Source organism: Eurosta solidaginis, chromosome 1 (assembly GCF_040869045.1).
Source record: "Eurosta solidaginis isolate ZX-2024a chromosome 1, ASM4086904v1, whole genome shotgun sequence".
Lineage (NCBI taxonomy): Eukaryota > Metazoa > Arthropoda > Insecta > Diptera > Tephritidae > Eurosta > Eurosta solidaginis.
The window spans coordinates 150380592-150396643 of record NC_090319.1 but is presented as its reverse complement, the minus strand read 5'-3'; the positions used below and the strand labels follow the sequence as shown (position 1 = coordinate 150396643).

The 16052-nt window shown below is 38.3% G+C and overlaps 1 protein-coding gene across 3 annotated transcripts in view; it reads left to right on the top strand.

Moving 5' to 3' along the window:
• nompB (intraflagellar transport protein 88-like protein nompB) overlaps positions 1–16052 on the top strand; it is a 524325-nt gene that overhangs the window by 91029 nt on the left and 417244 nt on the right. For all 3 annotated transcript variants that reach the window (XM_067759944.1, XM_067759942.1, XM_067759943.1), the window contains exons 2-3: positions 1822–2021; positions 2089–2338. In XM_067759944.1, coding sequence (XP_067616045.1) covers positions 1846–2021; positions 2089–2338 — 426 coding nt within the window. In that variant the 5' untranslated portion in view covers positions 1822–1845. The remainder of the gene's footprint in view (positions 1–1821; positions 2022–2088; positions 2339–16052) is intronic.

Below are 16052 nucleotides of genomic sequence, written 5' to 3'. Positions count from 1 at the left end.
CTAGATGTATTGAAACCTGAGCGACTCCTGCTGATTCAATAGGAGAACAATGCTACGCCAACATTCAATTGGAGAACAAAGACGCAACAGTGCTTCCCCCTGCTGGAACGACCTCGTTTTTTTCCAGTGTGTATATACTGCATGTTCTTTTATTTTATAAACTGAGGCGCATAATTCGAACTTTGACCAGGTATGCCTTAGGGGAGTGTTCTTATTGCCACAACAAGAACAACAAAAACAGTATGAATAAAGGAATTTGAAGTGAGATGATGTCTTATTATAAGTCCAAGCAATTTTATATGTGCAATAAAACTTATAATAAGGATATACTGTGGTACACCAATCATTATTCAAGCTTGTTATTATATCAGCTTCTCTAGGCTTAATTTTGGATGGACAATATATGTATAAGCCTTATAGAAAAGTCTTAATTCAGCAATTAGTTTTTTTTAATAAGGCTTTATTTTTGTTGGTCCATAAGCCCTATAATAAAGTTGTTATATTCTACCTTACGTAAGTTTTACTTTATATACCATCAACCAGTGGGCAAAAGGAATCATAGATAACGACCCAATCCGTGGAATCCCCCGTGAATGTAGGTAAGTCCATTTTCGGTAATCGTATTGCTGGAGACACAGACGCGGTAGTGGCAGCGAAACGAGATGCCGTTTCCACTCGACACCTTTCTATTATTCGATGTATCCGGCTCGAAGGACCAAAAATGTTGCGGATTATTACCTTTGCGAATTTCTTGCCGCTTGGACAACCCGCTTTAGCCACAAAGCCGAAAGGTAAAACACCACCACCGCAAAAGAAACAACTCGGTACCTTTGCGGCCTTGCGGCTAAAGCGGGTTGTCCAAGTGGCGGGAAATTCGATTTCTATAGAAATGCGGTATTTTCCGATTAAATGAAAACGCGGTAGATCACTTTTTTTCTTAATAATAAAACAACTTTATTATTCTCAATAATATCGGAAAACTATGTGAACAAATTATTTAATAGCGAGCGGTATAAAAATGGACTGTAGCAGACAAAAAGGAATAGTGATAATACAAATGTCAGAACACACAAACTTGACATGATTGTGCATTAACCCTAGTAATACTAGATTTCACAATATGTTAGAGGATATTGTGATCGGTCGCACCTATTGCGAAGCACTGCGACAACAACAACAACAACAGTACTAGTTAGATGCATAAGTTATTATAATTTTTCGAAAGAGTTTGACAGTAGCACGGTTATCATTTGAGTGAAAATGGTGACCTGGGCCTGAATTACATTTTACGATCCGTTATCGAAACTCATTTTTTAAATCAAAACTTATTATAATTTTTAAAAATAGCTTGACAGTAGAACCTTTACGATTTGATGAAAATGGTTTTAAATCACTCATCGTAAAACGTAATACGAGCGCTGGCAACCAATATGCAGAGAATGCTGTTTTCATAAATGGAGGTAGCGATGAAGCATCCTGTGAAGATGGTAATGTTCCACACCCTCTTCACAACAAATTCTACTATAGGCTTTGTCATGGTACTTTGTGGCTGCCAATGTGCAAAATATACAAACACTCAAAAAACTTCCTCAGAACCTAAACATTTAAGGGATTTTTATAGAAATTTGTCGTAAATTAATTAATCGATTTTTCATAATAATAAAGAAAATGTCAATACATATTAGATAGAGGAGCAACACCATCCCCCCTCCCTCCCCCTCTCCATCGCCCCCTATGGATACGCCATTGTTTTTTATTCGGTCATACATCTCTTCACCCATTATACCAAACTTTACATCCATAAGTTGACTTTATTTTCAGCATGGAAATATCGCCAGCGATGTTATGGGCAGTGATAAATTTATAACGGCACGACCTTCTACAGCAGTACGCGGTGTGGGTTACTCAACCAATTCTGCTAAATCAACCGGTAACCGCTTCAACCAATTATTCTTTGAAAGAGAAAAGCAGCAAAAGCTTTCATATTATAATGTAGATGTGGATTCAAAAAAGCAAAGCAGGTACTTTTATAAATATAATCTTAAAACTCTAAACTTTAAGAATCTATATAATCACTTCTTTTTAAAGCCCGCATGTGAAATTTAAGAGTCTAGAGACAAAAATTGCGAACCTTCTAGATTGCTCTATTGTATTATCAGCAAATGCAGTCAACGCAACTATTGATTGCAATAAAAGTTCCTCAACATTGGAGTTGAAGGCAGCTTTAGCAGAAGCCCTAAATAAAGCCAAGGAAGCATTTTCACTGGATCGCACGTTACATCAATTTCGTGCACAATATAACGAAAATGTTTTTCACAATTTCGATTTAACTTTTGCGGTAATACTATAAGCATAACTGTATATGCACTAGAGATATACGCCGCCGATAAGCGCCGCCGCGTCCGGCGCGGCACTATATTTTCTACTAATTTAAGACTGGATAGGCCATTTATTGTTCATGTCGAAAGTTGGATGGATATGGTGGAAAGGGGTATCAACGGATGCGAACAACTGACAGTTATAACTTATAAGAATCCAATTGGGAAATGTAACTTTCTACCCGTTCAAAAGTAATTTAAATAAAATAATTTAAAAAAATTTTTAAGTTAAACGGTTTTATTGAAAACAATACTTACATGAAATAATAATAATACGAAAAGCTAGAAAATAATTAGGTTAGGTCCTAGGTACTAGTCATCACAGTCGTTATCAATCTAGGGCGTTGATCAGACAATTAAATAAAAGCATTAGGCGCATGAAATTTCTAAAAATGTGAGGCGTAGTATAACCTGATTAAGGTTCAGTTGGTTTTACTTATGACTATCAATAGAAATATGACGCGTCCAACGCTTTTATTTAATTGTCTGATCAACGCCCTAGATTGATAAGGAGTATGATGACTAGTACCTAGGACCTACCTAATTATTTTTTAACTTTTCGTATTATTATTATTTCATGTAAGTATTGTTTTCAATAAAACCGTATAACTTAACATTTTTTTTAAATTATTTTATTTTCAAGTTTTTAGTCTTTATTTAATTGCCTAGTATTTCTCATTCTATTTAGTTCATTTAGTGACTCATTTCCTGACAATTTGTTACAACCTAAGTCCTCAATACATAATCCTTCCAAAGACTTAACTCGACTCTGCGCCACGTATGCTTGTCCCTCCTCCAACTCCAAAATATTTTGATGTCACTTCTACTGGGCTGTATGCAATATTTGTTCCAAATATGAGCCAAATCGGGCATCATAGGTCGCTTTCTATTCATGTATTTATTATGTTTTCCAAGTATGGACCAAATCAAATCGGACCACAAATAAGATTTTTGTGAATATCTCGATCCTTGCGCCACCTAGCGGCGATTTTTTTTTGATAGGTCGCTTTCTATTTTTGTATGTATTAGCTGTTCCAAGCATGAGCCAAGTCGGACGACAAAAACGATTTTTGTGAATATCTCGATCCTTGCGCCACCTAGCGGCGATTTTTTTTTTCATAAGTCGCTTTTTATTCTTGCATGTATTATGTGTTCCAAATATGAGCCAAATCGGACCACAAATACGATTTTTGTCAATATCTTGATCCATGCGCCACCTAGCGGCGATTTTTTTCCACAGGTTGATTTCTATTCTTGCATGTATTATGTGTTCCAAATATGAGCCAAATCGGAATACAAATACGAATTTTGCGAATATCTCGATCCATGCGCTACCTAGCGGCGATTTTTTTTCACAGGTCGATTTCTATTCTTGCATGTATTATGTGTTCCAAACATGAGCCAAATCGGACCACAAATGCGAATTTTGCGAATATCTCGATACTTGCGCCACCTAGCGGCGATTTTTTTCTTATTATTGCATTGTCATCGGGTTCTGAACTATATTCCAAGTTTCAAGCTTGTAGCTTATCGCGAAGTTACATAAATTTCAATTACATGATTCGTTCACAACGGCCGTGCGGGCGTGCATGCGGCCTGCCTGTCAACTCAAGCTAAATAAAACCGTTTAAAAAGCGGGCCCTTTCAATGCCAGCTTAACACGGATTTTGCATCACCCAATTCATCAAGTAAAACAAAACACTAAAAGAAAAGTTATATAAAAAATTTAAGCGCTCACTTTGCATAATTAAAAAAAAAAACAAGTAAGGAAAGTTAAGTTCGGGTGTAACCGAACATTACATACTCAGTTGAGAGCTATGGTGACAACATAAGGCAAAATAACCATGTAGGAAAATTAACCGAGGGAAACCCTGGAATGTGTGTTTTAGTTCCATAGGTGGACGCCGTTGCGAGATATCGCCATAAAGGTGGGCCAGGGGTGACTCTAGAATTCTTTTGTGCAATATGGGTATCAAACGAAAGAAGTTAATGAGTATTTTAAAAGGGAGTGGGCCTTAGTTCTATAGGTGGACGCCTTTTCGAGGTATCGCAATAAAGGTGGACCAGGAGTGACTCTAGACTTTGTTTGTCCGATATGGGTATCAAATGAAAGGTGTTAATGAGTATTTTTAAAAGGGAGTGGGCCTTCGTTCTATAGGTGTTCGCCTTTTCGAGATATCGCCATAAAGGTGGACCAGGGGTGACCCTAGAGTTTGTTTGTACAATATGGGTATCAAAAGAAAGGTGTTGGTGAGTATTTTAAAAGGGAGTAATCCTTAGTTCCATAGGTGGACGCCTTTTCGAGATATCGCCACAAAGGTGGAGCAGGGGTGACCTTAGAATTTGTTTGTACAATATGGTTATCAAAAGAAAGGTGTTAATGAGTATTTTAAAAGAGAGTAATCCTTAGTTCCATAGGTGGACGCCGTTTCGAGATATCGCCATAAATGTGGAGCAGGGGTGACCCTAGAATTTGTTTGTACAATATGTTTATCAAAAGAAAGGTGTTAATGAGTATTTTAAAAGGGAGTAATCCTTAGTTCCATAGGTGGACGCCGTTTCGAGATATCGCCATAAAGGTGGAGCAGGGGTGACCCTAGAATTTGTTTGTACAATATGGTTATCAAAAGAAAGGTGTTAATGAGTATTTTAAAAGGGAGTAATCCTTAGTTCCATAGGTGGACGCCGTTTCGAGATATCGCCATAAATATGGACCAGGGGTGACCCTAGAATTTGTTTGTACAATATGGGTATCAAAAAGGTGTTAATGAGTATTTTAAAAGGGAGTAATCCTTAGTTCCATAGGTGGACGCCGTTTCGAGATATCGCCATAAATGTGGAGCAGGGGTGACCCTAGAATTTGTTTATACAATATGGGTATCAAAAAGGTGTTAAAGAGTATTTTAAAAGGGAGTAATCGTTAGTTCCATAGGTGGACGCCGTTTCGAGATATCGCCATAAACGTGGAGCAGGGGTGACCCTAGAATTTGTTTGTACAATATGGTTATCAAAAGAAAGGTGTTAATGAGTATTTTAAAAGGGAGTAATCCTTAGTTCCATAGGTGGACGCCGTTTCGAGATATCGCCATAAAGGTGGAGCAGGGGTGACCCTAGAATTTGTTTGTACAATATGGTTATCAAAAGAACGGTGTTAATGAGTATTTTAAAAGGGAGTAATCCTTAGTTCCATAGGTGGACGCCGATTCGGGATATCGCCATAAATGTAGACCAGGGGTGACCCTAGAATTTGTTTGTACAATATGGGTATCAAAAAGGTGTTAATGAGTATTTTAAAAGGGAGTAATCCTTAGTTCCATAGGGGGAAGCCGTTTCGAGATATCGCCATAAAGGTGGACCAGGGGTGACCCTAGAATTTGTTTGTACAATATGGGTATCAAAAAGGTGTTAATGAGTATTTTAAGAGGGAGTAATCCTTAGTTCCATAGGTGGACGCCGTTTCGAGATATCGCCATAAAGGTGGGCCAGGGGTGACTCTAGAATTCTTTTGTGCAATATGGGTATCAAACGAAAGGAGTTAATGAGTATTTTAAAAGGGAGTGGGCCTTAGTTCTATAGGTGGACGCCTTTTCGAGGTATCGCAATAAAGGTGAAACAGGGGTGACTCTAGACTTTGTTTGTCCGATATGGGTATCAAATGAAAGGTGTTAATGAGTATTTTTAAAAGGGAGTGGGCCTTCGTTCTATAGGTGTTCGCGATATCGCCATAAAGGTGGACCAGGGGTGACCCTAGAATTTGTTTGTACAATATGGGTATCAAACGAAAGGTGTTAATGAGTATTTTAAAAGGGCGTGGGGCTTAGTTCTATAGGTGGACGCCTTTTCGAGATATCGCCATAAAGGTGGACCAGGGGTGACTCTAGAATGAGTTTGTACGATATGGGTATCAAATTAAAGGTATTAATGAGAGTTTTAAAAGGGAGTGGTGGTAGTTGTATATGTGAAGGCGTTTTCCAGATATCGACCAAAATGTGGACCATGGTGACCCAGAACATCATCTGTTGGATACCGCTAATTTATTTATATATGTAGTACCTGCCAACATTTTAAGGGTTTTTTTTATTTCGCCCTGCAGAACTTTTTCATTTTCTTCTACTTAATATGGTAGGTGTCACAACCATTTTATAAAGTTTTTTCTAAAGTTATATTTCTTGTCAATAAAACAATCCAATTACCATGTTTCATCCCCTTTTTCGTATTTGGTATAGAATTATGGCATTTTTTCATTTTTCGTAATTTTGGAAATCGAAAAAGTGGGCATGGACATAGTCGGATTTCGGTAATTTTTTATGCCAATACAAAGTGTGTTCATATAATTATGTGAACTGAGTTTAGTAAAGATATATCGATTTTTGCTCAAGTTATCGCGTTAACGGCCATGCGGAAGGACAGACGGACGACTGTGTATAAAAACTGGGCGTGGCATCAACCGATTTCGCCCATTTTCACAGAATACAGTTAGCGTCATAAAATCTATGCCCCTACCAAATTTCAAAAGGGTTGGTTAATTTTTGTTCGACTTATGGCGTTAAAAGTATCCTAGACAAATTAAATGAAAAAGGGCGGAGCCACGCCCATTTTGAAATTTTCTTTTATTTTTGTATTTTGTTGCACCATATCATTACTGGAGTTGAATGTTGACATAATTTACTTATATACTGTAAAGATATTAAATTTTTTGTTAAAATTTTACATAAAAAAAAATTTTTTTTTAAAAGTGGCCGTGGTCCTTCTCCGTTTTTGCTAATTTTTATTAAGCGTACATATAATAATAGCAGTAACGTTCCTGCCAAATTTCATCATGATATCTTCAACGACTGCCAAATGACAGCTTGCAAAATTTTAAATTACCTTCTTTTAAAAGTGGGCGGTGCCACGCCCATTGTCCAAAATTTTACTAATTTTCTATTCTGCGTCATAAGTTCAACTCATCTACCAACTTTCGTCGCTTTATCTGTCTTTTGTATTGAATTATCGCACTTTTACGGTTTTTCGAAATTTTCGATATCGAAAAAGTGGGGGTGGTTATAGTCCGACATCGTTCATTTTAAATAGCGATCTGAGATGAGTGCTCAGGAACCTACATACCAAATTTCATCAAGATACCTCAAAATTTACTCAAGTTATCGTGTTAACGGACGGACGGACGGACGGACGGACGGACGGACATGGCTCGATCAAATTTTTTTTTCGATCCTGATTATTTTGATATATGGAAGTCTATATCTATCTCGATTCCTTTATATATGTACAACCAACCGTTATCCAATCAAACTTAATATACTCTGTGAGCTCTGCTCAACTGAGTATAATTAGAAGGAACAATGAACTTTAATAAAATGACCCAAGTTGAACACGTTTTCAAATTGTCCTTAAGTTGTTAATATATTTTTTTAAATTCTATATTCCGAGTGGCGTAAGTAATAAGCGAAATCAGTTATGCAAAATCCTTTAGTAGATCCCAGGGGTTTAAACTCTCCTTTGAAATGATTCTCACCTCATACTTAAGTTAAAGATAGAAGGGTTCACTTGGCGTCTGATGTGTTAATTTTGATTTTCACACTTAATCATTCAACATTCATCACCCAAGTCTCCCGTTTTGACATTTCCTAAAGTTGGCGCCCTATCCCCACTCTTGGAGTGAATCACAGTGATTCCAGCCTATGAACCAAGTTTAAATATCACCTACACGTTACGGCTCCTTTTACAAATGTGAATACGTAGGCACATATATTTACCAAGTGAGGCTTTGTCCTTCGCAAAAACATTAAAAGTGGTGAGGCAAAAGTTTTCCCCAGACAGTCGAGCAAATAACCGGGTGTGCTACTACTCTAATGTAGTGGACAGTCGAACTAGTTTGAAAATTGAAGTTACGCGGTTATTCATAATGAATTCTTATATCAAAAGGCCGGTAAACAACACTTTGGACTCAGCGTATAACCATAGCATCTTTCAATTTAAAATCGGTAGACTTTCATTCTAAAATATCGTTTTGGTTTAGCGAATACTATTGAAATCAATATTTTTAACACAAAAGATTGAAAATTTTGGTGTACATTTAAAAAAAAAATGTATCCAGGGTCCTTGTAAAGTTTAAATTATCTGGATTATGCTATTTTCACCCATGAGCTACGCAATAATAACCACCTGTACTGTTTAAGATTTCGAGGGTGGCGTCCTTGGCCGAATAGTTACTCCCTAACGTTTCAAGGTGTTTCTCTGTTAGTGCTCGGCAGTATAACGCAACAAAAACAATTCGTTAAAAAGTCTTCGGAGCTCTACATAGAGCTTCTAGTGAGTTCACGAAGGTATGAGTTCGTCGCAGTCCTATAGCTTCTGTGCTGACATGTTGTGCGATAGCCAGTAGGCGTGGTATCGACTGTTGGTGGACAGGATTGCTACTGCTGCTACGAAGCGTTGGTGCTCATCGTTAAAACTGTGCCAGGAGAGCCATGAGTATTAAAAGGCCATTAAGAGCTACCGTGAGTCGCTTTTGGGCGTGACCAGCAAGGGGTCACAAATAACTTGATTCCGAAAAATCAAGGTTATTTTTAATTCTATGGTAATGTTTTTGAGATACGAATAACCGTTTTTCCAAAAAAAAAAAAAAAAAAAAATTGGGTCCACTTAATCATACATATCTCAAGAACGATTTGAGCAATTCCAAAACGGTTTGAAGCGTTTAAAAGGTAACAAAATTTGCTATAAACTGTGCACTTTTCGCTAGGTTTTAAAAGATAACGAACAATCATTACAGATTTTTTTAATTTTTTTTGTAAAAATATAAAAAAATTTGTAATTTGCAAGGAAGGATATCGAAAACTTTTTACTTTTTTTGCAGATTTTTTTCTCTCTAAGCTCTGTTTTATCACAAAAAAATAAGCTCTCATTCAACAAAATCGATGAACTAATACAAAAGTTATAAGCATTCAAATAAATATATCCATATAGTAAAACGTAAGTACCCTACAAATAATAGCATATGTACATATGATTCTGTCTTAACTCTATGATCTTTATTTATAATTGAAAAAGTTATGTGTCTTGTTTTGATGCTTATTTAGATTAGGATCGGTTCCTCTTATGAGAAACTAACAGTAGTCACCCATCATAGCGACATCCCGGAATCCTTGATACCAACTTTCAATCATTTTCATTTGCTGGTGAAACCTTTCGCCATGCACGTCACTTTCGTGGCCAAGATTTTGCGGGAAAAAATTTAAATACTCATAGGAAATAATACTCATGTAGAAAATGAATTTTTAAACACATATTTACTTCTGAAAAAAAAAAATATAAAAGTATATCAGAACAAATTTTTTGCTTACATTTTTCTCGTTCTTGTTTGTTCGGAATTGGACGATGAATTCAGATTTAGGGCTATATATTCTCATGTAAATTCAAAAATTTTCATAAAAATTTTTTGTTTATCGAGCAGATAGGTTTTAAAGTTAACTGAGAAAACCGTCTTAAATATGTTTTTTGATTTACCCATTTCCGCATAGTTTTTTATTAAGTCGTTCACTTTTATGTTTTCTTAAAAAAGAAGTAACGACCTTACCAAAAGAATCCCACGCTGCTGCCTCCACTGGTGACAATAGTTCTTTGAAATCGTTATTGGTCATCATTTTCCTTATTTGCGGTCCCACAAAAATCCCTTCCTTTATTTTTGGTTCTGAAATCTCTGGAAAGATTGTCCTCAAATGATTAAAAGCTTTGCCTTCATTGTCCAATGCCTTGACAAAGTTTTTGATAAGGTCGAGCTTGATGTGGAGCGGAGGTAGAATAGAAGCTCGATTCGTTCTGGCCAATCCTTTATGATGTAGTGATATTGGCGAGCTCGGCTATCCCATTTGCATAGAAAGCAACAGTATTTTGTGTATCCACTTTGTAGACCACATAGCATTCCAACGACTTTAATATCGGCACATATTTTCCAATCATGTTCTTCGTATTTGATTAATTTGAGCAATTTTCGTAAATATCTCAAAAACCTTATCATAGAATTAAAAGTACCTTTGATTTTCGGCGTCTCCGCATAAAAAATTGGAATTTGTGATCCAGTGTAATTTAAAGAAATCGTGTCGACAACGAGTATTAGAAGTTAGACCAGAACATCTCCTTCGGTGAAACTACGCTTTGTACGAGACATACAGACAAAAGTGTAACCATTTTAAGGGCTTAAATTTTTTTCGGCAGATGCAGCAGTACCAATCCCTTAGACCGGGGCTAGGTTCGAAGCCTCCTTGGAGTTAGTGATTAAGGACAGCCCCTCCGCAAGGAGCTGCCCTTGAAATTTTTTGAACAATCCGCGAGAATTTAAGGCAAAAATCTCGGATCTTTCCGAAATCTCCAAAACGTGGATTCCCTTAAATAAATACAAACAAATCCCTTCCTAAATATTAGTGTTTTAAATAGAACAAAGCTTTTTAAAGCAATAACACCGGCGTACACCGGCGCGCCTCCCACGCCGCCGCCGGTATATAATAGTGCCTACGCCGCTGCCGCCGCCGATATAGTGATCGGCGTAAACCTCTAATATGTACATATGGTTCTGAATTCTAGAAAAATACCACCTTTTACATGAGAAAAGTAGAGTAGAATATAATGACTCTATCTGAAAGTGCCGGCCTTTAGGTACAATAAGTTCGGTTGAACTGAATGGCCAATAAAGACCTCACATAGACTGAATGTATAGATAGTGTTACCAGAATTTCTTTGACGATGAAACGGAAGAATTCCAATCAGCTGACAGGACTTATGTTATAGAATAACCTTGTCCTCTTGGCAAATATAAGAATTTTAATTTCTGCCCCGAGATCTGAAAACCTTAAGGACACGAACATGTTTCTTCCAGCAGATCGCACTTTCTACACCTACTGTTACACACGAGACTTACTTATAAGCATGTGACGGCAGAAGGCAGTGTTCAGTTAATATGCCCGCCGTGAGCCTTAAGTCTTCTCTCTTCAGAGATATGATACACCTTGTGAGTCTAATATCGTGGGATTTGCACATGATCTTAGAAATTTTGCAGCCCCTCTCTTTTGTCCACGCCTTTCCTTCTTGATTGATCGTATGCATATCGCATATGCATATCGTGGATTCAACGAGGGCTGCACCCTCCTTTGCCAACACATCGGCCTTTTCGTTAGCTTCTATCCCTTTAAACACGCCCCACAAATTTTACCGATGTCATATATTCTTTACATGGATCCAAATCTGGTAAAAGGTCAATTATTTCGCGAACAATACTTCTTCGGCATTTATACCTATCATTGTCGATTACGCCTCCTCTACTATTTGCCATTTCACCACGAATTATTTGAATATTTTCAACGTTCGAAACATGTCGAAAGCAGTCTGCTCGTGGCGACGATGCAGTTTTTGTTGTTGTAACTGTCGTTGTGAAGTTCGTATCTCCAATGCTACTTGTTGTATATATAGACAAACTATATATTGTTACGAATATTAGCAAAACTAAGGAGTGCTGCCAGCTCTAAGCCGATCTAAGCAGTGACGTGAATGCACATCAATAATTCAATCATTATGTATCTACATAAACGAATCAATAATTGCGTCTACACATATGTACACATTCCGACGAGCAACATTTACATACAAGGCAGCGAGAGATGAGATGTCACACACCGATGAATTTACTTATACGCTTATGTGTGTGCGGGAGACTATAAACTACAAACACATGCATATACCTTATCTGAGTTGTCACAAGAGAGAGCAATAATTTGTGCACGTAGTTGTGGCTGGCGATTTTGTAGCCGAAACAACTAGTAACTTCTGGAAATCGAAGAGCCTAGAAGTATGCAGCGTAAACTATAAAAGCGATGCAGGCGAGTAAGAAGTAATTCAGTTTGATTTGAATTGTCAAGCAGTTACGAGTAAGACGATATCTAGCGAGCAATAGCACTATTATTTTGAAAGTCAGTTTCCTTTAAGATATCAGTTTGGTTATTAAGCTATTCGTTGCACAGTTTGAGTGTTATTGTGAAGTACTTAATAAAGGCCATTTTTCCATCATTCAATATTGGAGTTATTTATTCAACAGTTTAGTGATTCGAACTTAGCAGAGGATTGCAAATAAGAGGATTTGCAGAAAATTCGTTACAATTGGTGTCAGAAGAGGAATTGTTGAATAAATTCTAGAGGACAACAAGGACATGGCAAAGTTAAGTGAATTGAAGATCCCGCAACTGAAGAAGGAGTTGGAGAGCCGTGGATTGAATACAAGCGGCGTTAAACTCGAACTTCAGGCACGGCTACGAGAAGCAATGGAAGCAGAAGGAATTGATGTGGAAGAGCATGTCTTTCATCTTGATGGCGAGGAGACAACAAAAATTGAAGAGAAGAACGAAACATCGCAGACGGTTACCAGTACAGACTTGAACATGATTTTAGCTGCAATATCTGCTCAAACATCGACAGTGTCATCTCAACTGGCAGAACAGCAGACATATATGGAATCGCAGGAGAACCGTATAACATCCAAGATGGAAGAACAGAAGACATATATGGCATCACAACTAGAATCGCAGGAGACACGTATAACATCCAAGATGGAAGAACAGAAGACATATTTGGCATCTCAACTGGAAGCGCAAGAGGCACGTATATCTGAAATGTCGGCACAAATTTCGGAACAGGTATCAGCGCAGCTCTTTGTGAAACTGGAAGAGCAGGATGCAAAAATTTTACAACTCGAGGACAAAATTGATGCCGAAATAGAAGCGTTAAAAGGTCGTATGGAGCAGTTACAACTAAACCGCCCAGCTGTTTCAGCGAGTAATCCAAAGGTAAAGACACCATCCTTTGACGGTTCTGTTCCTTTTCAGGTCTTTAAGCTACAGTTTGAGAAGACCGCAGCAGTGAACAACTGGAATGTGGAAGATAAAGTTGCTGCACTATTCGTGGCATTGAAGGGGCCAGCAGCGGAAATTCTACAGACGATTCCCGAAGGAGAGCGGAACAATTATGAAGCATTGATGGCTGCTGTAGAACGACGTTATGGAAGCGAGCATAGGAAACAGATATTCCAAATTGAGTTGCAAAACCGCTACCAAAAAGCAAATGAGACATTGCAGGAGTTTGCTTCAGATGTTGAAAGGTTGGCTCATCTCGCAAATGCAGACGCACCCGTGGAATACACCGAGAGGGTAAAAATCCAGAGTTTTATAAATGGCATACGAGACGTCGAAACAAAGCGAGCTACATACGCAAACCCAAAGCCAACATTCGCAGAAACGGTGTCACAAGCTCTGATTCAAGAAACAGCGTCGCTTCTGTGTAAGCCAGTTTTCAAAGCACGCCGTGTGGAAGTGGAAAGGCCAGAGTGGGTAGACGCAATATTGGAGGCACTGAAAGGATCGCAAAAGCGAAGTGAAAAAGTTATCAAATGCTTCAAATGCGGGAAGTCCGGTCACATAGCACGTCATTGCGATCTTGTTTTTAATAGTTCCAACAATGTGGGTGGCCGTAAACGCAAAGCTGGAGGAGATGAGCAAGAGCGAGTAAGAGGTAGAGAGCTAGATCCAGCTATTGAATGCCCTGTGATATCTGTGTCGCAAATTGGAAGGAAATAAAGCAGTCTTACCGTCAGAGGGAATGTGGATGGCAAAGAACGAATACTGACTGTAGATACGGGCGCATCTCATTCCTTGATCCGATCTGACTTGGTCAACAGGAGAGTAAAACCGTTACCTGGAGCAAAGTTGCGTACGGTCACTGGCGAGTATAACCAAGTTCAGGGAGAAGTGATATGTGAAGTATTGATTGGGAAGGTCATGGTCCTACACAAATTTGTTGTGGCGGAGATTGTTGATGAAGTTATATTGGGAGTAGATTTCTTGGTTGACCATGACATCAAGATCGATATGCAGAGAAGGGTGATGCGTTATGAGAACCAAGATGTGCCACTTAACTTTAGTTTGGAAAAAGGGTTCAGCAGTAATCGGGTACTGGTGGAGAAGACTCGACGAAGGCCACGGAAGTCGAAGGCAAAGGTTGATAGATCGAATGGGCCAAATAAATCAAAATCAAAAGTACCTGCGAGAGAAACACTGGCATTGACAAAACCTAAAAGACGCAGGAAAATGAAGCAACGAATTTTCGAGAAGGAATGCGAGGGTAGTTTCAATCCAGAGCGCACTACTGTGGGGAAACGTGGGAACGATACTGATTATGCAAAGCAAATCCGTCCAGCGCAAGCTCTACGAAGTAGTTCATCGGCCAAACAACAGAGTGTAAAGGAACGAACCAGGGTATTGAGTGGTACGATGAAACACAGGTACCATGAGAACAATAATTCGAAAAGTTTCTTGGAGGGAGATTTGGTACTGTTATACAACCCTCACCGGCGGAAAGTTGTTCCATCCAAATTTCGGTGCAGTTGGGAAGGCCCGTACAAGATTGTGAAGAAGCTCAGTGATACCATCTACCGCATACAAAGCATTGAGATACCACGGAGTAGAAGAGTGGTACATTTGGCGATGCTAGCAGCGTTTAGATCGAGAGACTTGTCTGATCGGGACGATCAGACTTAGGTGGAGGGCAGTGTTACGAATATTAGCAAAACTAAGGAGTGCTGCCAGCTCTAAGCCGATCTAAGCAGTGACGTGAATGCACATCAATAATTCAATCATTATGTATCTACATAAACGAATCAATAATTGCGTCTACACATATGTACACATTCCGACGAGCAACATTTACATACAAGGCAGCGAGAGATGAGATGTCACACACCGATGAATTTACTTATACGCTTATGTGTGTGTGGGAGACTATAAACTACAAACACATGCATATACCTTATCTGAGTTGTCACAAGAGAGAGCAATAATTTGTGCACGTAGTTGTGGCTGGCGATTTTGTAGCCGAAACAACTAGTAACTTCTGGAAATCGAAGAGCCTAGAAGTATGCAGCGTAAACTATAAAAGCGATGCAGGCGAGTAAGAAGTAATTCAGTTTGATTTGAATTGTCAAGCAGTTACGAGTAAGACGATATCTAGCGAGCAATAGCACTATTATTTTGAAAGTCAGTTTCCTTTAAGATATCAGTTTGGTTATTAAGCTATTCGTTGCACAGTTTGAGTGTTATTGTGAAGTACTTAATAAAGGCCATTTTTCCATCATTCAATATTGGAGTTATTTATTCAACAGTTTAGTGATTCGAACTTAGCAGAGGATTGCAAATAAGAGGATTTGCAGAAAATTCGTTACAATATGTTTGATATTCCACTAATGTACGTTAAGGGCGGATTTTCGGTTTGTGCCACAAAATTGTGGTGTATTTGTGCACATACTTGCGCTTGCGTTGGCGAAACTAAATTCTGCGAATGTGCAAGGGAACTGTCTAGAGCTATTTTCTGCAACGCCGTCGTATGGCTTATCAGCGTCAAAGATTGATCAAAGAGTAAAGGTGTTGCAGGGATGAAAAATAGTGTGAAGCAAGCTTCACAAAATTCTAGAAAGTCACATTCACGACTTACCACAGCAGAATTTGTTAAACTACCACTGTCTGTATTTGCTTTTAACAATTATTTGTACACTTTTTATTCAGCTAATCTGTTCAGAATTTATATTCTTACACTCAAAAACTCCAATCAGTGTATTTGTGTGCTTAAATTATGTTAAAG